This window comes from Arachis stenosperma, chromosome 3 (assembly GCF_014773155.1).
Source record: "Arachis stenosperma cultivar V10309 chromosome 3, arast.V10309.gnm1.PFL2, whole genome shotgun sequence".
Taxonomy (NCBI): Eukaryota; Viridiplantae; Streptophyta; class Magnoliopsida; order Fabales; family Fabaceae; genus Arachis; species Arachis stenosperma.
The window spans coordinates 14055177-14079147 of record NC_080379.1 but is presented as its reverse complement, the minus strand read 5'-3'; the positions used below and the strand labels follow the sequence as shown (position 1 = coordinate 14079147).

The 23971-nt window shown below is 33.4% G+C and overlaps 1 protein-coding gene across 1 annotated transcript; it reads left to right on the top strand.

Moving 5' to 3' along the window:
- Window positions 1–11488: 11488 nt before the first annotated feature.
- Window positions 11489–13924, top strand: LOC130969041 (protein FAF-like, chloroplastic). Its single transcript, XM_057894599.1, has 2 exons — window positions 11489–11684; window positions 11873–13924. Exon 2 carries the CDS (start codon window positions 11923–11925, stop codon window positions 13549–13551), a length of 1629 nt encoding a protein of 542 aa, XP_057750582.1. The 5' UTR covers window positions 11489–11684; window positions 11873–11922; the 3' UTR covers window positions 13552–13924.
- Window positions 13925–23971: the final 10047 nt, after the last annotated feature.

Below are 23971 nucleotides of genomic sequence, written 5' to 3'. Positions count from 1 at the left end.
CAAGTGGAGTCCGCCAACAGGGTTATCCTTTCAGGGCTAAAAAAGAGGTTGGACAACAAAAAGGGTGCTTGGGCCGACGAACTAACAGCGGTTCTCTGGTCCTACCGAACAACTGAACAATCCTCCACTAAGGAAACTCCTTTCCGGCTAACGTACGGGGTGGACGCAGTAATACCCGTAGAGATCGGTGAACCGAGCCCACGGTTACTCTTGAAAGGAGTGGAGGAAACCGTAGAAAAGGACCTGATAGATGAAGTCAGGGAAATGGCCCATTTGACAGAAACAGCGCTAAAACAAAGAATGGCTCTGCGCTACAACACCAAAGTGCTCAAGAGAGAATTCGAGCCGAACGACCTCGTCCTGAGGCAAAACGATATCGGCCTACCGACCCCCGGAGAAGGCAAGCTAGCAGCGAACTGGGAAGGTCCCTACAGAGTCAAAAAAGCGATGGGAAAAGGAGCTTTCAAGTTAGAAAGGCTTGACGGCAAAGAAGTCCCGAGAACATGGAACGCGGACAACCTAAGAAGATTCTACTCCTAGAGGATGACTCGACAAACCGACCAATCTAGCTAAGTAGTTAGTTTGCAAATTTAAATTTTGAACTTTTCATAGTAACCTATGAGTCCTTTATGCGATTACCGAATAAGATATACTTGTGCAAATTTTCTCTCGTGTATTGTTCCCTTTCCTTTTTCCAGACGAATCACCCCATCACAACCCGACAACAATGCGCGGCCCCGGGATTGATCACCCCGGGAGCCCGTCAACCATCGTGGTTGAAAACGGCCACGCAAAAGGCCACGACCTACTAATATAAGCGACGACTATAAACCAATAACGGTTAATAGAGATGGTAGCACGACCAGACGATTAAGAAAATGCTAATTACATTAAAACGGACAAACGATTAAGAAGTCAAATTGTTCACAAGCCAAAATAAAACGGCCACATTACAAATATTCATCATGAAGTTCATTTCTTGGGGACGTCAACGATCTTGCCGTCCTTAATGACCTTAAAAACGCTGATTGTCGACGTGTCGAACTCAGGGGCCACAATTTTAACTTCAGCTTTGAGGGCTTCCTCGGTAGCCAAAATCGCACCCTTGCCCTGTTTGACGACGTCTTTATACTTCGCCTTCCATGTTGCCAGTTCAGCCTCCACGGCCTGCTTCTCTTTCTCGACTTCGGCCACACGCTTCTGCGCCGCGCCGACCTGACTCTCCAAAGCCATTTCGCGCTCGACCAAACGTGCAACCGTCGCGTCCGACTCTTCCTGTTTTTTTTTCAGCAGTGGTGGCCTTCTGTTCGGCAGCAGTAGCCTTTTGCTCGGCAGCGGTGGCCTTCTTCTCGGCGGCATCCAGTTTTTCCGCAGATTGGGTTAATTGCTCCCGAAGGGTCTCAACTTCACTTTTTAGCCCGTTGTTAGCCTTCCCGGCAGAATCCAACCTCCTGCGTAGAGACTCCATTCCGGACAGTTCGAACTCGGCCTTCCGAGCTATCACTGCGCCGCGCAGGAGGGTGCGATACATCCATCTCGCCTGCCCGGCAAGGGATGACTCATGGAAATACTCTTCAGTGCCGGGAATCAGCTGGGAGTCTATGAAGTTCCCGGCGTCAAAATTCCTTTCCATGACAGTAAGGGCCCCCTCAGGGCTGGACGACGCCTTCCTTTTCCTCTTCAAGTTGGGAACCTCTTCCACCTCTTCATCAGCATCCAGATTGGGCGTGGAACCCCCAGTGCCAATGACCTCGCGAAATGGAGAGGCATGAACCGCCTGGTCACCTTCGGTCGTGGCGCCTTGAGCCGAGGTACCGGCCTCGGGAACAGATGCTGTCTGCTCGGGAGCAGCCTTGTCCTCCGGAGGGGTAGCAGGCTCCCCAGCGGCGGGTTTCTCGTTACCCTCCTCGTCGTCACTTCCACCTAGGAAGGTTTGGAACAAGTCAGGGAGACCCGTTACCTCGGCAGACATTTCCACTGTAAAAAAGAGAGGGAGAGAGGACGTGAAGCCGGTTAGTCACAACAAACTATTAATAAAAGCAAGGAAATATATAAGACAAGACGAGCGGAGGTTCTCACAAATATAATTACGACCGGCCTCCCGATCACCCATGAGAAGGTGAGGATTCACGTGATTCCTCCCGAAAACCGCCAGCAACACATCGGCGATCTTCCTATCCACCGCCGACATGTTATTACGGGTTACCTTGAGAAAGGTATTGGACCCCGCCCCGAAACTCCAATAGGTCGGGATAAGCCGTACCCCTTCCAATGACAACCAAAAGGGGTGACGACCTTTGACAGGGCGGACCTTGAAATATTTGTCCTTAAACCCATGGTAGGAATCTTCAAACAGACCGAAGATCCTCCGACCCTGGGCAGACCGGAAGGACATGAACCCCATTTTTTGTTTCCCCTCCTTCGAAGGGTTCGTAAGGTTGAAGAAGAAGAGAAAAACATCTACGGACACTGGCAGCTCGAGGTACTCACAAACCATCTCGAAGCAGCGGATCGAGGCCCAACTGTTCGGATGCAACTGCGACGGCGCCACGGAAATCCGACCTAAGAGCGCCATTTGAAAGGCTGAAAACGGAATACGAACCCCGACTTGGGTGAACATGGACTTGTAGAACCAAATCCAGTCGGCGACTTGGCGGGGTTGGAAGTTGAGCTCATATAATCGTTCGTGAGGGGCCGGGACAAAAACGTCATAATTAGCTTCCTCGTCAGTCCCTCCACACAAGTATTCGGCTTGTCGGAACTCGGTGAGCTCCTCCTCGCCCATTTGGTTAGGCGAATCCTTTACGTCGGAAACGACCCAAGCATAGGGATCGTACGCCGCGGGATTAGGGGAAGCCCGGGAAACCGTGCAAGCCATACCTATATGGGGGGACTATCCAGTCAGTCTAAGAGATCGGTTGCTCAGGCCGAATACAAACACTACCCCCACGACTTCCCGACTAAGGCCCAAACAGGATTAAAACACGAAAAGACCAAGAAAAACCTACCCTGGAATGGTACTTTCCCCCCTGACATATCTAACCGCCATTAAAAGGCTACGCAACAACAACGAAAAACAAACAGCAAACATGCAAGAGCAATGTATAAAAGGGAGAATAGTTTGAAAATTACCTGAATTAGCGGAAGAGAGACGGAGCAGTTGGTAATGGAAGATGCGAAGGGAGAGACGCGCAGGGACACTACAAAGAGATGTTGAGGTTTGGCAGCAAGAGGAAGGCAGAAAGAGGAAGATATGAAAGAAAGAAAATAGTGCCAAAACTGGCCTGTTTAAAAAACTACCTCCCCAGGAAGCGCGAAACGTTTGGGGGCAGAATGGTCTTTTCAGCAAGGGTTTTCCACCCCATTATGAGCATTTAATGCTCGGCACTGGGAACGATGCGATGAAACGGTTGCTTGTGCAACCAAAGGACACGCGCGTCGGGGGCATATCCTTCACACGAGCGGCCGACCAAGCGAGCACAAGTGAGATGCGAGACGACACGCCATTGGTAGCTCCCACGACTACCATTGGCGCGTGGGGGCACTGTTACGGCCTGGCCCAAGATTCGCTCGGGTCGACCCGGCCCAAGCTCCACCCGGCCCGGTTACGCGCCCTCTAACCGACCCGGACACGCGTCCTGTACGGCTCACACGCGGCTGCAGGACAACGTCCTTGAGAATATGGGCCTGTCCCCATGAGGGGCCCACTACTGACATGTATATAAAGGGAAGATTGGCTCTTCCCCCGAGGTATGTCACCTTTCCGTATCCTTTTCTCCCACCTGCATACTAGCTGACTAGAGCGTCGGAGTGTCTTTGCAGGTGGCACCCCCCTCATCCTCTCTCCAGGACAAGTGCTCGTCTACTCGGCAAACCCGCAACCAGCGCGACCCAAACTAAGGCGTCCTCACCCCTTCACCCGTATACCCGATCTGTCCGGAACCCGACAACCGAACAAATATCTATCGCTAAATTTTGTCATAAACTAGTGGCCGTTAAAAAATTTGTCAATAATTATTAGCGACATCACTTTTATTGATAGATAATATCTATTGCTAATTTTATTGCTAACATGAACATCTATCGCTAAGCCATAAAATTTTGATACACCGCTGATAGGAAAGATTATAGTAGTAAGAGAAATTCTAATACACTTATATTTTGTGTTTTCTAAGTAAAATCGCATGCATTAATTTATTATAGACAATTCTATTTAAATTTTTGAAATTTTGCAGAAAGTAAGACTCTCTTAATACTATTGATTTTTCTATAGATAAAATTTACCGAAATTTATTTAAGGAAAAAGAACAAATGAAACTACAACTCTTATTATTATTTTCCAAGTCCATTTGACATGAGCAGAGATAGATACTTCTTTTGTTTCAAAATAATTGTTATTTTAGTATTTTTATTATTTAAATATATTAATTTTTAATATATAAAAAATTATTTTAAAATCAAATAAGTACATTAAAAAGGGGCCATAGCCTCGCCAAGTTCACAATCTTCTTGAGTATAAGAGTCCCTTCTTGTTATTTGGTCCCCAAATTTTGTTGGTAGACATAAGACATATCATGTTTAATTATGTATAAAGGAATTCATATGATTTCATTATTGTAATGTCCAAAAAAAGAGTTCATTATTTTTATATATTTTTTTATTGTTTGTGGTCCATAAATATTGGACTCTTATAATATTGATTAAAATTTTCTCTTTAAATTTGTGCTTCAACACTCATGCATGGTAAAAGAATAGGCAAAAATTTTCCTATTTAGTAGATCGAAAAAGATTGAAATACTTGTACTTTCAAAAGAATAATTATATTACATAGTCATTGAAAATATGTTACTAGCTAATTAATCATATGTATATATGGGATTAATATAAAATGAGTTTATGTTTATAATAAATTTCATGAAACATATCAAATTAGATTACATTTATAATCAAATGGTATAAACTACATAATTGAAAGTGATTCGTATTTATAGCTAAAATACAAATAAAAATACAAAAATATAAGTGACGATTGATTTTTAATATTTATTATAAAAAGTTTTATTATTCACTTGCAAGAAAATTTGACTATTATATCTACTGTAAAAAGTGATTATTTTGTTGTTAAATAAACTTCATTACTTTAAAGATTATTTTTTTATTAAAAAATATGTGGAATATATATTAAAAAAAACCACAAATAGTGGTATTAGTTGATTTTACAAATGATATTTAAAATTTATAGATAATTTGTTTAGAATTTATGACTTAATTAAAGTCTTAAAAGTTTTTTTTTAAAAAAAGGTTTTTTTGTAATTAAGTATTTCAATTTATGATTTTTACCTTTTTAATATTAACGCCTGTTAATGCTACTATCGTTGGCTTATACTTTACATTTGCTTTAATAATTTCTTTATATTACTGCTCACCTGCATTTGACCATTACTTTGTTATGATATATATAATTTGAAAAAGGATCTCTTTTCTTTAGGGATGGGGAGGGGAGGTATGGAGGAGAATGATGACTTATTCTTACTTTTTTGTATAGTAGACCAACTTTTTGGTCCTCTTACTAATTCAAATTAAAAGGGAGTTTATGTCACTAAACCAACAGATTATTAGCTATGCACGCTTTAAAACTTTTACATTTTCAGTAAGTTATTAATTAGTAGTGGACAGCTACATGAAAGTGACTTATAAATTGAATCAATATAATGTTCATATCAATGGGGCGTGTGCACGCAGTAGGGACATGCAATCACCACAATTTTATTTAAAAGCTAATTAGCCTGGCTCTACATGTTACGTTAGATTAGCATTATTTTTCACATTCTTACTTGGATATATATCTTATAGTTGATAAAAAAAATATTTATCGTATAATTTTATTTTTTTAAAAATATTATTATGAAGTTACAATGATTACACAATTTTAAAAATATTTAAAAAATATTATTAAAATTAAAATTATATTTTTTATTATTTAACAATAATTTTTATTTTTTTAAAGTTAAAAAGTGTTTCTAAAAACTAAAAAAGTGGACCTTAATTTTAGTAATACTATTTAAATATTCTCAAAATTTTATAGTTACCACAATAAATATATATATATATATATATATATATATATATATATATAAAACCAATATTTTTAATTAAAAACTAAGATATTTATCATTTTAATTAATTTTTATATATTATTATTCATCATATTTAATAAATAAAAAGGTGAACTCTAAAACTTATTAGAAGGTCTACAACCAAAATTAAAAGATTAAAATTATAAATCTACAATAAAATTAAAAATTAGTAGCCAGTAGTTGTGGTGGTAAATTTGTAGCTAGCAAAAATATTAGGGATTTTAAGAGTCCCGCTAGAGAGACAATGGACTATTTGTACAATGTGTTATTGAGTTATAAAATGAATATCATTCATACTATCTAAAATAACCATCCGAGTACTATAATTATAATAAATATCTTCCCAAAAGTTTAAACTAATTTTGGGGTTCACCAAGGATCGAACTCGGATCTAGCGTTCTAATACTATGTTATGATACCACTCATCTCAAAAGCTTCAACTGATGGAAAAAGGTAACACTAATAGTTATATCTCTAATACTCCATAAACCTCAATTGTACACATTGTATAAATATTCTATTGGCTCCTCATACTTTCTCTTAAATTAATAGTAGTCAACTTTTTTATTAAAAATATTAGGGATAAGTATTGTTTTGGTCCATCACGTTGAGGGTCAGAATCGAAATCGTCCCTCGTGTATATTTTGATTTAAAATCATTCTTAAAGTCATATTTAAATTTAAAATCGTCCTTTACAGTGTAAACTTTTTTCTAAATGACGATAGTACCCTTCTGACCTTGAAGTGTTACGCGCGAAACACTTCACCCCTTCATATGCTTCCAAACCCTCAACGTAAACACCAAAACTAATCAGAACATTTCACTTCACCAATATAGTTGCACCGTGCCCTAAGTAAGAATCTAAAATGACAGAAGGTTTTCTTAGACTGAAGATCAAAGCCGAGTCTGTTTTACTGGAAGGCAGGGTCGTGCACATGCATTCAGGTATGTTTCGCTGTTTACTGAGATTAGGGATAAACATCACTGTGCGGTTTATTTTTTAATTTTTTCTTCTATTTCTGTGATATGGCACTATAGGTTGTTGGAGAAGACAATGGTGTACTTTAAACTGAAAGTCTACCATGGAGGGTTGTTTACCTATCGGAATGGGCCGTTACAGTATGTGGGGGGAGAAACAACAGTGATAGAAGAGATTGATGGTGATCGGTGGTCCATATTTAAAGCCTATGCAGAGTTTAGGCAGTTTGGTTATGTGCAGGAGAATATCCCTTCGTTGTGGTTCAAGGATCCTACACACGAAGAATTGGAAAAAAAATTTGAAGTTGTTTAAATCTGATGCAGATTTCATTGCTATGTGCAAAATAGCTGAGTTAAGAGATTATATTGAGTTGTATGTAGTGCACAAGCTAGGTTGAGGAAGAAGACGTGTTTCCTGCTTCTAGCTACATTGATGTTGGGGGGATCATAGGATGGATGATGAGGAACAACAGCTGGTTGTGTATGGAGGAGAACATGCTGATTTAAAACATGCTGAACCAGCTGCTGATATCTCTGGGGCAGAGAATAGTGAGAGTGGTGATGATGTTAATCTGGAAGCTGATATGGGTAACTATAGTGATAGTGACAGCGTTGATTTAGAGTATAAATCACTGGGCACTTCTCTATCAGCCTTACTGGAGGACCTCATGTTTCTCCCAGGAAATTGAAGTTAATGGCAAAGTTGCCTCCAAAAAAATGGGAATTGCTTTAGGAAAATGACAACACTTAGCATCAAATTGTCATAGTTATATACTATGGATGTTGGTTTATTTTGCTTTAAGTTTGTGTTACAGTTCTGGTTAAACAATGTGAACTTGTTGGTTACTTTTTGTTGTTTATATTTTGCTTGTTAAGGTTCTGGTCAAACTCTTGTACTGAATTATTGGCTTGTTCCCAACCAATCCTTTTGATGGTTACTTTATTTTGATTTAAGTTTCTTTTAAGGTTCTGCTAATGTCAAACATTCTGCTTATGCTTATTATGTATTCAGACATTTACCATTTTAATGACACTGTTATGTTATTGATCAGTAATAAAACTCATGTTTGTGCCAAGAAAAAGTTTCAATCTCATTTCATTATTCAACCATGCTTACAAAACAATCATATATACATGTTGAAATAGATTCAACATAACACAATCAGGAACCCCCTAATAGATAAATCCTAACCCAATTCACCAACAATAACAACAGCAGAATACACCTACACATATTTCATACCAGGTTCAATGGAATTACACACTATTGCGTTGCTTTAGACCAACTCTGCAACAACAAACAAAGAAACCCAACCCACCCAAAAAACCCTAACACTGCAAGGACCTTCAGCTTTCAATCTGCCGCTTTGGTTCTTGATTTCATCATCGAAAGCTTCTTCCTTGTTCTGGCAACTTCTGAATGTTCCACCTCTGTCTCTGGATCTGTCCAACGAAAGAAATTGCAGCCTTGTTGCACCTGCACATACCCACCAAGATCATCCACCATTCCATCACCCAACAGACCCAATTCAGAGGAAAGGTAACAAAACAAACCTCGAAGTAGACACAACCCCAAAATCTGCGACTTGGGTTCTCCTTGGTCCCTGAGATTCGCAACACTGGCTTCTTACCATGGGAACAAAATAGCAGCCTATCATGTGACGAAGCCTACGAGACGAGGTTGAGCTTTGTGTAGCCATGGTGTTCTCCGTCCAGCAGGTCCTCCACAGTGATCTCTACTCTGCATCAGTGGCTTCCACGATGCTTTACCTTTTTTTCCTTTCAATTCAATGTATACTTATTAAACTTTTCCATTCATTTTAATTTTCTATACATATATATATTTATAATTATTTTCGGTGGTCATAACTGTCTTATAACGACGCAAGGGCATTTATGTCCAAAAATGTTATAAAGGACGATTTTAAATTTAAATACGACTTTAAAGATAATTTTAAATCAAAATATACACGAGAGACGATTTCGATTCTAACCCTCAATGTGAGGGACAAAACAATACTTATCCTAAAATATTACTTTTTTAACATTTTCTTATTCTTAGTGGTCAAAGATTCAAGTACAGTGACCTATATTGTTTTTCAATTATGCAATTAATATTAGACTAAAAAATATTGAAGAACAACTGATAGATCAACGCAAAATCAAATAGTAGTTACCGATGAGCTATTATGACTCACTCTGGATTTCTGGCACCCATTAATATAACATCATTAACTCACAATTAATAATATAGTTATGACTACACATGCATTCGGTTGAAACACAATTAGCTAGACGAATCCCATCTCATTCTCTAGTCAACTTGCATATATCATGCATTAAGTTTGATTTAATTATATTAATCCGAGCTTCAATTTAGAACCCGTTCTTGCATGGTTTATTAGGAGAGTTTAAATCTAAACTAATTTAAATAAATTTATTTTTTTAATTCAATTCAAACTGAAAATGAATTAAAACAATACTAATTAATTTAAATTAGATTGGATTTTATTTAAATTAATATATAACAAATTGTATGGAGCAAAGACCGTACCTTTAGTTATGTAGAATACTAATATTGTATTTAGAGTTAAAAAAAATAAATGTGTGTGTAAGGTGGGAGGACCATACCCTTTAGTTATGTCAGTACAATACTCGTATCTTAGTCAGAGTATACAGCTGAATGGATTGTTACAATCAAGTGTGGTATCTAGGACCGCGCTTCATGTCATGTGATTCAAAACCAAAGAGTTATCCTATTTCTCATTAATTTATAAATAAAAAACAATACAATAACATAAAACTTATTTAAAAAAAATAAAACATAAAAATGCTAAAAGTTTAACAAAAATTCTATCTTATTTCTATCCTTACTTATTAGTAATAAATTATAAATTTTATTCTTATTTTATTAAAACATCATCATAATAACAAAGATATTATTATGTTAGAAAACATCATTTTTTGTTGAATTTTTGTTTTTTTAAATTTCTCAACTAGTTAAGGCTGCTTTCTCCATACTCTCCTCAATAGTTAAATACTGATGGCATCCTTCCCACTTGCTATAAACTAAAATTTATCTTTAAAAGAAATGAAATAACAATAGAAAAGAAATAATTTCAATTTACTTTATCTCCAAAAATTTATATTTTATTAATATTAAATTATTTTAATTTTTAAATTGAATATTTATATTTAATCAAAATTAAATTTAAAAATTCATAAAAAAATAATAATAAATCCCTGAATAATACTCTATATCATATTCTAAGAATTTTTAGTTAGACACTTCAATTCTTCATAAATTTAAATTATCAAATCAATTTTAAAATTTTTATTTTATTAGACAAATCAGTTTTTCATATTAGATGGTTAGTTTATACAGTAAAATTAATGTTAAAATTTTAAAAATTATTAGGAACTATTATGTTTTTATGAAATAACAATAGAGATTGATTTATTTAACTTTTTATCAAAATATGATGAAAGATTAATACGTCTAATAAAATAAAAAATAAAAAATTAATTTGATAATTAAAATTTGTTAAAAATTAAAGAATAAAATATCGTTTTTGTCCCTAACATTTGGAATAAATTCTATTTGTATTCCTAAAATTTAAATCGTCCTATTTGTATCCCTAATGTTTAAAGCTCATAATATGTAATTGATGACAGGATAACATTGAATTACTTTTACAAATATTAAAAATACAAATAGAACGATCTAAACATCAGAGACACAAATAAATTTTAATACTTTACTCAAAACTAAATTATCCAACTAAAACTTCTCTGATTTACTATATTACTCCAAATCCTTTCTAATTAGTGGATCATAAATAGAATATATTAAGTCTCTCTCATATTCAAAAGGGTTATAAAAAAAACAACTATGTAAAACAAGAAACCAACTTAATAGATAAGGATCCCGCTAGGGAGACAATAGACTATTTGTACAATGTGTACAATGGCTATTGAGTTAATTTTTGGGTTCACCAAGGATCGAACTCTTGACCTTTCGGATCTAGCGCTTTAATACCATGTCATGATACCACTCATCCCAAAAGCTGATGGGAAAATATAACACTAATAATTATATTTCTAATACTCTATAAACCTCCATTGTACACATTGTATAAATATCTCATTGGCTCCTCATACTTTCCCAATAGATAAACATATTATCATTTTCAGAATCCATGAAACGAACCTTTGTCCATAAAACCACATATTCATTGAAACTGTGAACAATATTTAATGGAGTTTATTTTGATTTATTTATTTATTTTTATTTTTGGGCGTGGTGCGTAGTTGGGGCCCACTGAACATGGTTCTTAGAAGCTTTTTGGCCCCCTACAAATACCCTCATCCCCCTTTCTCCATTGCCATCAAACCACACCCATTCCTCTCAAAACACACACATACACATACACTACTATACACACTCTTCATCATCTTCCATATCTTACTTAACCCACACCAACAAAATTAAAACACAAAAATACTTTCATAGCACTCCAAAGTGGTCTCTTTGTAGAGCCCTTGGGTGCTTTTTAGTTGCCTCATCAGGTAATTAATTTAATAACCAAATTTTTATATTATTTCTTTATTTTTCTTGTAACCAATAGTATCCCACATGCATGTAGCTGACAAAATTTGCTTTGTAACTTGAAATTTGAATTTCCCTAGGACATACAGCAATTAATTTGTTTATTATTATTTATTATTTATTCTAAATTGTGATTACTTGTATGCAGCTAAGTGAGGTTCTTCTTTTCCTTAACCGTTGGGTTATTGAAGAGACAGTATGATGAGCAACATGATCCAAAATCAAAGCATGCTACCACCATTGATGAAAATAGAAGAAGATGAAAGCATGGTGAAGCTGAAGCAAGGCATAGTCACCATTTTAACACCCTCCTCTGCTTCTTCCTTAAGGAGGACACTCTCTGCTGACATGTCCTCCAAGAAATGGATGCATGATCTTCAACAACAACAACAAGAGGAAAAAGATAACCAAGATTCCTTCAAGATGAAGAAGATCGCTTCGTCGGAGGAGCTCACGCAACACCTTCCCAATAATTCATATTCCTCTTCTTCTTCTTCTGACGAAGGAGAAGAAGAGGAGGAGGAAGCAGAAAGGGAGAGGCTCGCCATTTGGAGCTCGATCCTTAAGAACAAGAAAGAGGAGCAAGAGAAATCCAGGGGAGGGTTCGATACATGGGGATCAATCATGTCCATGAAGAGCGACAGCGACGGCAACAGCAACAACAAGAACAATCAGAGCCTTGAAATGACGAAATCGTTGCCGGTGAGTGTGACGATTACACCTTATGTTCATCCTCTTGTGAAGAGATCGAAGAGCTCTCTCAGTGATAAGAGCCTTGAAATCTGCACTGAGAGTCTTGGATCAGAGACTGGCTCTGATTCCTTGCTCTTCTCCTCTTCTTCTTCTTCTCCTTCTTTCCCTTCAGGGGAATCAGAGAAGGTAGTGAAAGAATCAGAACAAGAACAAGAACAAGAAGAACAACAAGAACAAGAAGAGAACATTCATGTTGCTGCAATAACAAAGAGTAAGTTGTTATCGCATCCAAGGTGTTTTCCTCCACCACTTCCTTCACTTTCTTTCCGTGGTTGTAATAAGAACAAGGAAGATTCTTCTTCTTCTTCCTCTTCACTGCACATGAAGCCGCACCGTGACAATGGAAGGTTGGTTCTTCAAGCTGTATCACTCCCTTCAAACAACAACTTCAACGCTCAACGTCAAGACGGTCGTCTCGTCCTCACTTTCGCCAATGATCAGGAAGTTCCCGAAGTCGAAGAAGAGGAGAATTATGATGATGAAGGTATGGAGGAAGAGGAGGAGTTTGAAGAAGAAGAAGAAGAAGATGATGAAGAAGAAGAAGAAGAAGAGGAGGAGGAGGAAAGTGAAGTTGTTATGGAGAAGAAAGCGCCATTAATGTCAAGTGGGATTACTACTACTACCACTACTACTGTTAATAGTGGCGGTGGTAATCTTCATAGGCTAACATTGATGATGAACAACAACAGCAACAACAACAAAACAATTGGGTTGGTGAATAGAAACATGAATCCAAATTGGTCAGACAAGTTCAACAAGAAAGGGATGAACATGAATTTGGAGGATGTGAATGTTAGTGTTGTTGCAAGGTTGATTCCTTCATCACCAGGATCAGCAGCATCACCACCACCACCACCTTCTTTCAATCTCAATGCCTATGAATACTTTTGGAAGACACCAAAACCTTCTTCTAAACTTCCAAACAACAACAACAACAACAACAATGAGCAACACCAACAGTTGCTGGTGCTAAGAGCCAAGAATGGTGACTACTTGGTTCACAATTTCAAGGGCTGCAAGGATTCTAGAAGGTCCTTGCTCTTCTGGGAACCTTATTGCATTGCCACTTCCTGAGAGAGAGAGACACTCCAATTGCATAAAAAGAAAACTTAACAGATTAATTATTAATAGTCATTTTGTTCTCATCATCATCCAATCACTACAAAAAAGAGTGAACCTCCCAAACATTTATCTGAGGTATATAACATAAGCCTCCACCACTTTGCTAATTCCATTTTCTTATACACTTTTATTACTCCATCCTTTTATCTCAGTGTAGCTCCACTCATTCATGGAGCTTTAGTCAAATAAGAGAGAAAGTGAGAGGGAGAGAGAGGTTTAATATAGTGAGAGAGATTGATACTCCCTTGTCTTGTAAGATCAGAGAAATTAATGACATGAACAGTTTGTTATATACACATAATAATAATACATTACATTATTACTAGTATTATTGTTTTTATGATTACATTATGAAAATTGTAATCTTAGGTCATCATTGACTTGGTAGGGTGTCTTGTCCTGCTTCTAAAATCTAAATTATATCATGGTTTCCATAACTTCTATAACTTTTGATATAAATTGAAGCCAATGGGGTTCCAATAGGGGTCTTGTCCTGCTTAATTGTTGGTCTTATTTTTCGGGAACAACATGATCACTTGCTTGATTTGTTTTGCCCCTCCCTAAGTTTTGCTTTAAGACAAGTAACTAATTCATCATGTTCAACCAATGAAACTAAATATATATATATATATATATTACAAACTAATAATTGTTTGTCTCATATGTCGTACCAGAAATAACAGTGATAGTAATGCACTGGCTAAACTTATTTTATTTAATATTTATTAATTATTACAATTATTAATAAATATTAAATAAGATAAATTTTAACTGTTTTTAATTTATTTTTTTAGGATTTGGATCTTTTAAAGTTTAAATTTCACTTTAGAGAGTAAAGTGTGATTTTCTACTCTTGAATAGTTTCTCTTTCATATTTATTCTTGGTCTCACCTATGAAATTAATGGTGAGAGATCACATTTTACTCTCTAAAGTAAAATTCAAACTTTAGAGGATCCAAATCTATTTTTTTTATTATTAAATATTTTTATATCAGTTAATACTTGTTCATGCATTCCTGTATTGTTATATTTATTTATTTTTTCCTCTATGTTTTGTGGCTGAATTTTTTAGATATTGTAAAAAGGTGTGTTTTTCTTTAATATTTTTCTTTAGGTGAGTTTAACACTGCTATGAGAGAAAATTTTTTTTTGTCAAAAGCCACAAAACGGTGAAGACGTTTTGCATGTGATTTAAATTTTTTTAATGGATAAAATCAAAACAGCACTACCGTTTTGTTAGAAATAAATAATTAAAAAAATGAGCAAAGTTGAAAACGGCGTTGCATTTTGTCAAGGGGGCAAAATTTTTTTAATTTAAAAATAGAAAATAGCGGTGCTGTTTTATGTTGAAACAAATTTTACCGTTGAAGATAGTTAAAACGGTAGTGACATTTAGTACAAGTGTGAATAAAAAAATATAAAATTAGCTATATAAGGTATGCTAGTGTTATGCGAGAAACACGTTGAGTAGAGTAGAAAGTGAACAACACATAGTTATTTGCCTTCAAATTTCGGAAGAGCTTAGAGCTCTTTCTTCTTTAACAGTTGAAGTTGTTCTTACTTCTTTAGCTGCTGAAGTTGTTCTTCATTCTTTAGTAGTTGAAGTTGTTCTGCATTTGTTGAGTGAAATAAGTTGTGGGTAAATGTAATAAGTGTATAAAATGGAGAGTTATGTTAGTTTAAGAATATATTTCAATGGTCAGATTTTGTATGATACACATGAGGGTGTGAGTTTTTTGTGTGAGAATCCATGTGTTATTGTTGTTTCTCTTTCAATAACATATGAAGGACTTAAGAGTGTACTCTGTCAGAGTGTAGGTCAGCAAAGCCTGAAGAGAGTGACCAATATTTTATATAGGCAGCCTGTGTTAGTATTTGGTGGTTTCGTTCAATTTCAAATAATGCACGTGGCTGATGAAGCTAGTATACAAGGAATATTTTCAACCTACCATCAAACTAGAGCACGAGCCTCACTTATCTAGTTATACGTTGAGTTCGAAGAAATTGAAGATATTGATTTTCTAGAACCCAATATAGACTGGATGGGTTATAATACCGAAAGTGACGAAGGGTTTGAAGATAATTATGAAGTTGTTGGTCCAACTGAAGATGTGAAAGAAGATAATATATCAGTTGAGGGAGATGTAGCAGATGTTGCTAATGCACTAGTAGATCAACATCCATCGAGAGAGCCATCATTTATGCATACTTTGAATCGTTTATACTTACTGTGTGTATGGCTGTATGGTAGGCTGAGTGAAAGGTTGTGCATATTTCTGTGAGTATGGTGGATATAATATAACAAGCTGAGTGAAAGGTTGTGAATATGGTTATGCATATGGTGGGTATGCATATGCTTGTGGATGTGGTAGGTACGGATACGGTGGGTATGTATATGGTTGTGAATATAGTTATTGATCTTGCCGTGGTGGGTGTTGTTGCTGAGCTGGTTGCTCTTGTTGATGTGATTGCTCTTGCTGTGGTTGTTGGTCTTCATTGACATGCTCGGAGAGACGCAGGTGATGACCAAAATTACGAACATACCAGTCCACGTACTGCTCAAAAGGTTGATAATGGTCGCCATGTGCACCTGTCAATACGGATGGAGGACTGTTTAACCACTGTGAGATCCATTTATTGTGTTCTACGCCCCAGTTCTTGTTTTTGGGTCCCGTAAGCACTATGTTGTGGGACGTGCCGAGTTTCATCGGTTCAACTGGCGGGTCTTGATGAAAACCAAATTGTCTTCTGACCCTATCAGTGGGATGCCACTCCACAGTCTCAAAGCATATTAAAGACACAGTCGCACTCCAGAGATCTGCACCACTGTTGATCTCAAATGAAGTAAAATGCGGCGTAATTCGGTTGGGACTATATGCATCCCACACAAACTGTAAAAACATATCAAATCTCAAAGTTATAAATGAGCAATCATGAATTTAATATAGCATAAGAAAAAATTTAAATGATGAAACACATACCACGTCCAGAGAAAGATCGTCCAACCTTCTCCTGACGTTAGCAGTTGTCCAATTTTTATACTGCTCGATAGCTGATTGATAATCATTCCAGCTAACATATTGCAACAACCCATATATTTATAAAAATTTGGACATAACCTCCCCTAAAAGTGGACTTAACCACCCTTAAAGGTTCCCTCAATTCATAAATCATTTCAACCATCAACCACAATGTCATCAAATTAAATCAAAGTGATTCGTAATATCAGTTACTACAGTAAAAAATCACTAAATCCACATTTTAGCTAAATTTTACCTGCGAACAAATGGAAAGCTAGTATCTATCGGCAGTGGTCCTATTGACGGCATTCATAACCATGCCCATACAAGGGGCAATGGCATAGGACCATCAATGTCCTTGCAATCATACCTAGATGCTCGACATAAGGATCGATACATGTGTGCAAGGCAAGCTGAACTCCAACTAAACTTGTGAATCTGAGAAAAGTCACGAAGCAACGGCAAATACTTCCAGTGCACACTGATTATAGACTTGTCACTAAATAACGTTGTTCCAAATAGACACATTATGTGACATTTTATATAAATTTCCCTACTTACTGTGTCAGTCAAATGTTGGCGCCGTTTTAGGGTGCGAAACCATGCTAGCTTGACTCCGCTTCCTCTATGGTCGTTTGAGCCAGGAGCAATACCAAATTGGGTATGCACTCGTTCTTTAACCCACTTGTGCTGTGGTCAGTTGATTCCAGTAACTAGCAAGCCGTGAGTTCGGAGTCCAAAAATCATGGCGACGTCTTCCAACGTAATCGTGCACTCGCCGTGTGGAAGATTAAACATGTGCGTCTCAGGCCGCCACCTTTCAACTAGTGCATCTATAGTTGGACCGTGAGGCATGATCCTTCCAATTTGAGATACATGATAGAATCCGCTCTCTCTGAGTTGTTCTTCCACTTTGGCATCATATGAGTCTATTTGGTGTAAGTGTCTAGTGTGCAAATTTCTTGAACACTGAAAACAAAAATAATAACTAACCATCAATAATCAGAACTAGTCAATATTACTAAATTAATACTCGGTTTAGTAACAAATATAATTAATAATTACTAAAAATCCAAATAATTTATAATTACTAATTGAATTATTAATTATTAAGCATAACAGTAAACACAAAAATTACTTACATATACAGGATGTCGAAGATATTTTGATATATGCTCGTCAGCACGTGTGATATCACGCTTTCCCATTTTTGTCTTTAACGCTACACTAAAATAATATAGAAAGAAATTACTTATATTTTTCTTTTTTCTTTTTTACTGAAAACAATAATAATAACTCTTAATCTATTTACTAAACACATATCCTAAGAATTACTAGTTATCCGATCTAAATGTTTCCATTATTTTTCAATATATATTACAAAAATGCCTAAAATTACTAAACATACTAAAATTTAATAACAATGATTTTGTTTTTCAATAATTAATTAAAATAAAAAAGTAACGGTATATATATATATATATATATATATATATATATATAATAATAATAATAATTCAATTTTATTATTAAAAACTTCACGCACTACACATATAAATTAACTAGAAATTTAAACTAATAAAAACTGAAACATCTAATATTTTATATAAAAAAATAAAAAAATAATCCATACTCATTAAATAATAATCAAGGTTATATATTTTAGTTAAATTTTAACCAAAAAATCTAAATCACTAAACAATTATATCCGAATTCAATAAATAATTCTGTTTTAAAATTAATTATTTTAAATAAAACTAAAATTATTAAATTTTTTCTAATAAATTATTTAAAATATAACTAAAATCACTAAAGACGTCTGTTTTTTAAAAAAGTAAAAATTAAAACAAAACTAAAATTCTAAAACGACCTGTTTCTCACATAAATTATATAAAATCAAACTAAAATTAATAAAAATTCTGTTTTTTAAAAAAATTAATTAAACAAAATTAAAATTAAAAAAAGATATACTAACAATCAACGAATAATATACACTAACGATAATTTATCAAGGCTAACAATTAATACTATTATTATAACTATAACAAAAAAATATTTTTAACTATTTCTAATCAACTACTAATTAATTTATTTATCTACGTAATCAAAAAATTATTTTAAAAATATTATATACTATTTTTTTAAAACTTTTAGTTCAAAACAATAGAATTAACCCTAACTAACTACTAATAAAACGTTTAAAATACTAACTTTTTTCTATCTTTGATTGGTTGCCGTTTTCTTTGTTGCGGGAATGTGGGGCTGCCATTTTTTTGTTGTTGTGGGAATATGGATAAATAAAATGGCAACTTTTAGCTTCTTCAAACAGAATGAATAATGGAGACTATGGACCGAAGAAGAAAGAACGAAGGAAGAAGGGAGTTGACGTTTTTAACAACGTGTGAGAAGAAAGAGGAACCTGTCACATATTGATTATGCACAACAAAATATCGGTAACGTTTTTTACATAACGGCATCGACGTCTTTTTTGTTGCATCTGACAGCTTCCGTAGCGTCGTTAAACTCTCCTGTTCAGTCATTTTGGTAGCTAACACCACGTTTTAGCCCAATATTAAACAAAAAGTGCACTTTTTGTCACTATCACTTTCATCTCGAAATAATAACCAATATCAATAGTCATTAACTTAATAATTATTTTTTCTTAAGGTCACAAAACAAAACTTCTAGCAAGTGCCAATACAAGTGAATAAAAAGCGGTTAGAGAGCCATGTGTCTAGCAACATCATAAACTCATTTGATATGATATATGATATGATTAAACATTAAGGGTTAATTTGGATTAGTTTTTCTTTAAATATTTATTTTTAAAAATGTTATTAAAAGATAATTTTGTATTTGGATAGAAAATATAAGAAGTGTTTAATAGATAATTTATTAAAGTTTTCTTATTTTTTAAAAAACAAATATATTATTTGTTTAAAAAAATTGTATCTAAATACCTATTAATTTATTAATTATATAGAAATACTTAAGAAAAAAGGAAAGAAGAATGTTAGGGGATCAGTAATTTTGGTATTTTGTAACAATTAATTAGCCATCAATAATATTTTTAATGATTGAGATTACATCTAATGATAAGAGATAATTCACTTTTATTTTGATGGTTAAATACTGACCAAAAAACATAAAAATTGTTGGACCGTAGACTTTTTCAAAAGAGAATCCAAATGCTATGTTGTGTAGAAGTACATTCTAAAGGATGATGACAGCATCATCAACTTTAACTGAAATGTATTTAAGCTGCCTTTTTATGTAGGTGGGGGACGAGCGGAATATAAAATTAGAATTTAATTTTAATGCCAGATAATCTAAAACGTTTTATATCCTGGTTTAATTATATTTATTTTTTTAAATAATTATTCGTGTGCTTAATTTAAAAGTAATTATTTTTATTTATATAATAATATTACGTAATTAGATGTATGTGATTTAAACGTTATTTTAAATTAAAATATATTAAAATTAAATTCATAAAATTAAAAAAAATTAAAGAATACAAAACTGAGTGGCAGAAATAATTAAATAAATGACTAATTAAAATGGAACTGGATGTGATTTTGGTTTCAAATATGTTGCAAATGGTATTTGGATATTTGCATGATTCACATGTCACTTGATCGAACGACTTTTGGTATTAACCTTCAGTTTGTTATCTTATCTACATCTTCTTTCTTCTCTGATTGGGGCCCTAGAAGAAGGAACCTTTCCTTTATTTACCTTGTCTTTTATGTCCATGAACCCAATACCTTACACTATTGCGTGCACCAGCAGCAGTGAGATTATAGGTCAGTTTTCGTTATAAATAATTTTTCCATGCATTCTAGATCAGAAGACTTTGACTTAGACTTGAACATTGTTATTGTTAAATTTTGCCATAATTTGATATAGGTTATGCATACCTACTTTCTTAGCTTCTAATGTAATATAATCAAAAGAAACATGCATGACCATTCTTTGGAGAGTTAAATACTTCAATGTTTTGATTTCCTTTCTCTTGCTTTTGATGCAAACTTAGTGGCATAATTTTCTTAAAAAGATGTTTTGCAGTTTTTTTTAATGATTTTATTTTTACTAAAGAATTTCTTTTAAACATGTCAAAAATTTAAAAATAAAAATAAAAATATTTTATTTCAATAGAACAATGACACTCAAACAACACCATTTTCAATGTGTTATGGTGATCTTTTTCTTTTCTTTTTTTTTTCAAAAAATAACTATACTTGTGTACATGTAAAATATTTTTTTTCTTATACTATTCAATTCAAAACATAATTTGGATGTGACCCAAAGATAACTAAATCAAAATTTCATAGCCCAACAAAATCAATCTTTCAGTCCCGTTTGAATGATGAACTAATTTGTCCCTCAATTTATAGATTTTTATAGTTTGACCTCATTTTTTTATTAAAATCCATGTTATAATATAATTTTGGATAATGTCAATTTTTCGATTAAATCCCTAGAAATCCATTATTCAATCAAATTTTTTTGTTGTGTATACTTAAGAAAAAGATTCAATCAAACCAAAATATTTGTAATATAGGTTGATGTATTAGATATATTTATTACTGTAATTAAAAAAAAATTAATATAGCTAGGGACGTCATTATAAATCTTTTAAAATATAAAATAAAATATTATTTTGTCTCTAACATTTGAAGTAATTCTCAAAATTGTTCCTAATATTTAAATTTTTCTATTTAAGTCCTAGTCTTACTACACATTCAAACTTTCTTAACAATAAAGTCCAACAAAATTGGTCAAATTCTAACAAAAATCAGTTTTATTAGTGAGAGAGTGAATACACGTTTCAACTATCCCCACTAACGTGAACGTTCGTATCTCACCATCCTCCTCTTCTTCCTTTTTCTTCTCTTTCTTTTTTGTGTTCCTCATCTTTCATCTTCGCATTCTTTTTTTTTTGCGTGTTTCCTCCTCATCGTCATTCTTTTATTGTTGCTGTTGTTACTATTTTATTTCTTTTTCTCCTTCTCTTTCTGGTAATTTTGTAACATTGTGTTTCTTGTTCTTTGTTTAATTTTTTTTATTCTTATTAAGAGAGTAAAACAAGAAGAATCATAAAAAGGTAAAACAAGAAAAAGAAGATGAAAAAGAAAAGAAGAAGAGGAGGAGAAAGAGGGGAGGAGTTTTGAGTTATGCAAAATTTATTAAGAAATAACACCGAAATTTTTTAACTGTTACACAAAAGTTTCTTAATTTTGATACTAAAATTTTTTAACTCTGACACAAGTATTATGAGCAACATATTGATAACTTTTCTAGATTTAAAATTTACATGCATGTATTTTTATGGTTGATTGAGACTTGTGTGCTTGTTCTAAATTGAATTTGTTTGTATATTGATATCACTAAATAATTTCGGTGCATTCTAGATTTAAATAACGTGCACTTGATCTCATTGACTTGGATTTGGTGTAATTAGTTCATGCAAGATAATTATTGTGTATTTTTGGTGTTATTTAAGCCATATTGATGGTTTTTCTGGATTTAAATTTTACATGCATGTATCTTTAGTAGATGATTAAATCTAGTTTTGTGTGTTTGTTTTGAATTGAGTTTGCTTGTGTGTTGTCATCATTAAAGAATTTCGGTGCATTCTAAATTTAAGTAAGGTGTACTTGGTCTGTATACTTGTTTTAAACTGAGTTTGTATCACTATCATTAAATAATTTTGGTGCATTCTTCAATTTAAATAAGATACACTTAGTCTCATTGACTTGAATTTGGTGTAATTAATCCATGCAAGATAATTGTAGTGCTTATGGTGTCATTTAGCATACAAAAACTACAAAAACATAGGATTCAACTCATATACAAAATTAGTATACGAGTATCAACTATTCACAAACTACATTAATGAAAAAAATGAATTAAACTTCGTCGAGTTGATTCGATTCAAAACAATAATCTAATTTACTCTGGTTTAACTGATCTGAACTTTTATCATATATTATTTTCAAAAATAAAAATGTTATATGTATAAAAAAGACGAAAATCATGACAATAACAATAACGATAACAATGATAATAATGACGATGGAGGAGAAGGAGGAGAAGATCTAAAAAATTCAAATGAAAAAAGAAAGGAGAGAAGGAGGACGACAAGGAGGAAATGAAAGTGGTGGCAGGGACAGATTAAAGTGGTGTAGAGAGGGAATACTTGCCCCCACAAATATTTTATAAAGTAATTAATAAATATATATAGATGTATATATTTGTCTTTTTATTAGATTATGTTTTTTAAAAAAAATAAATAAATTAATCAACAAATAATTATAATTAACTTCACTACACTGGCAAATTAGTTAATAATCATGTTAAAACTTAATTTTAAAATTAAATGTAACTTTAGTTATTAGTAATATTTTTTAAATATTAGTTAACACTAAAAATATACTATTTATATATTAATATTTTTTATTAAACTGGTCTTTTCTATAATAATTATTTTAGTTAAAAATTTTATTTGTACTATAAATGTTATAAGAAATAAACATCATAATTGAGTAAGAAATAATAAATAGTTAAATAATTATTTAATAATATATATATAAAAATAACATTTAATTTTGTTAAAAATAAAGAAAGAATCATAATTTAAATTAATATATTGTTTACGAGTTAATTAATTTATGTATGTATATATGCATGTATGTATTGATGTATATTTCTAATTTTTTAATATATATATATATATATATATATATAGTTTTCATTTTAAATTATAAATATATTTTTATTTAAAATTTATCTTTATATATTTTTATCCCCGCCAATCAATTTTTTTGGGTCTGTCATTGAGTGGTGGTGACGACGAATATAATGAAAAAGAAAGATGAGAAAAAATGAGGAGGAGTAGAAGAAGTAGAAGCACCAGCAGCAGTAGGGGGAGGTGTACGGAGGAGGAGGAGGAAGAGGAAGAAGAAGAGTGCATGCGTGATGTAAAAAACTGTTATAACAACTTGGTTGGAGTTGGTTAAGTATTTTATTTGGTTATAGTGCTTTATTGTTTAAGTCACTGACGTTTTAAAATTGGTTTAATGTTGTCCTATCGTTAGAGATCTATCAACAGAATTGACGGTTAGATGAAATTGAGATGATTTTTGAAATATTAGAGACTTAAATAGGACAAAAACATTGAGGAAGAAAATAATACTATTAGAAGAATTACTAAATCAAGTAAAATAAAAATAAATTTTAATGGAATACATTATATTACGAATTTAAGATTTTTACTCATTATAAAATACTTGTAGAATGACTAGCAGATAAACTTTTAAAAAAAAAATAAATACGATACATATATAATA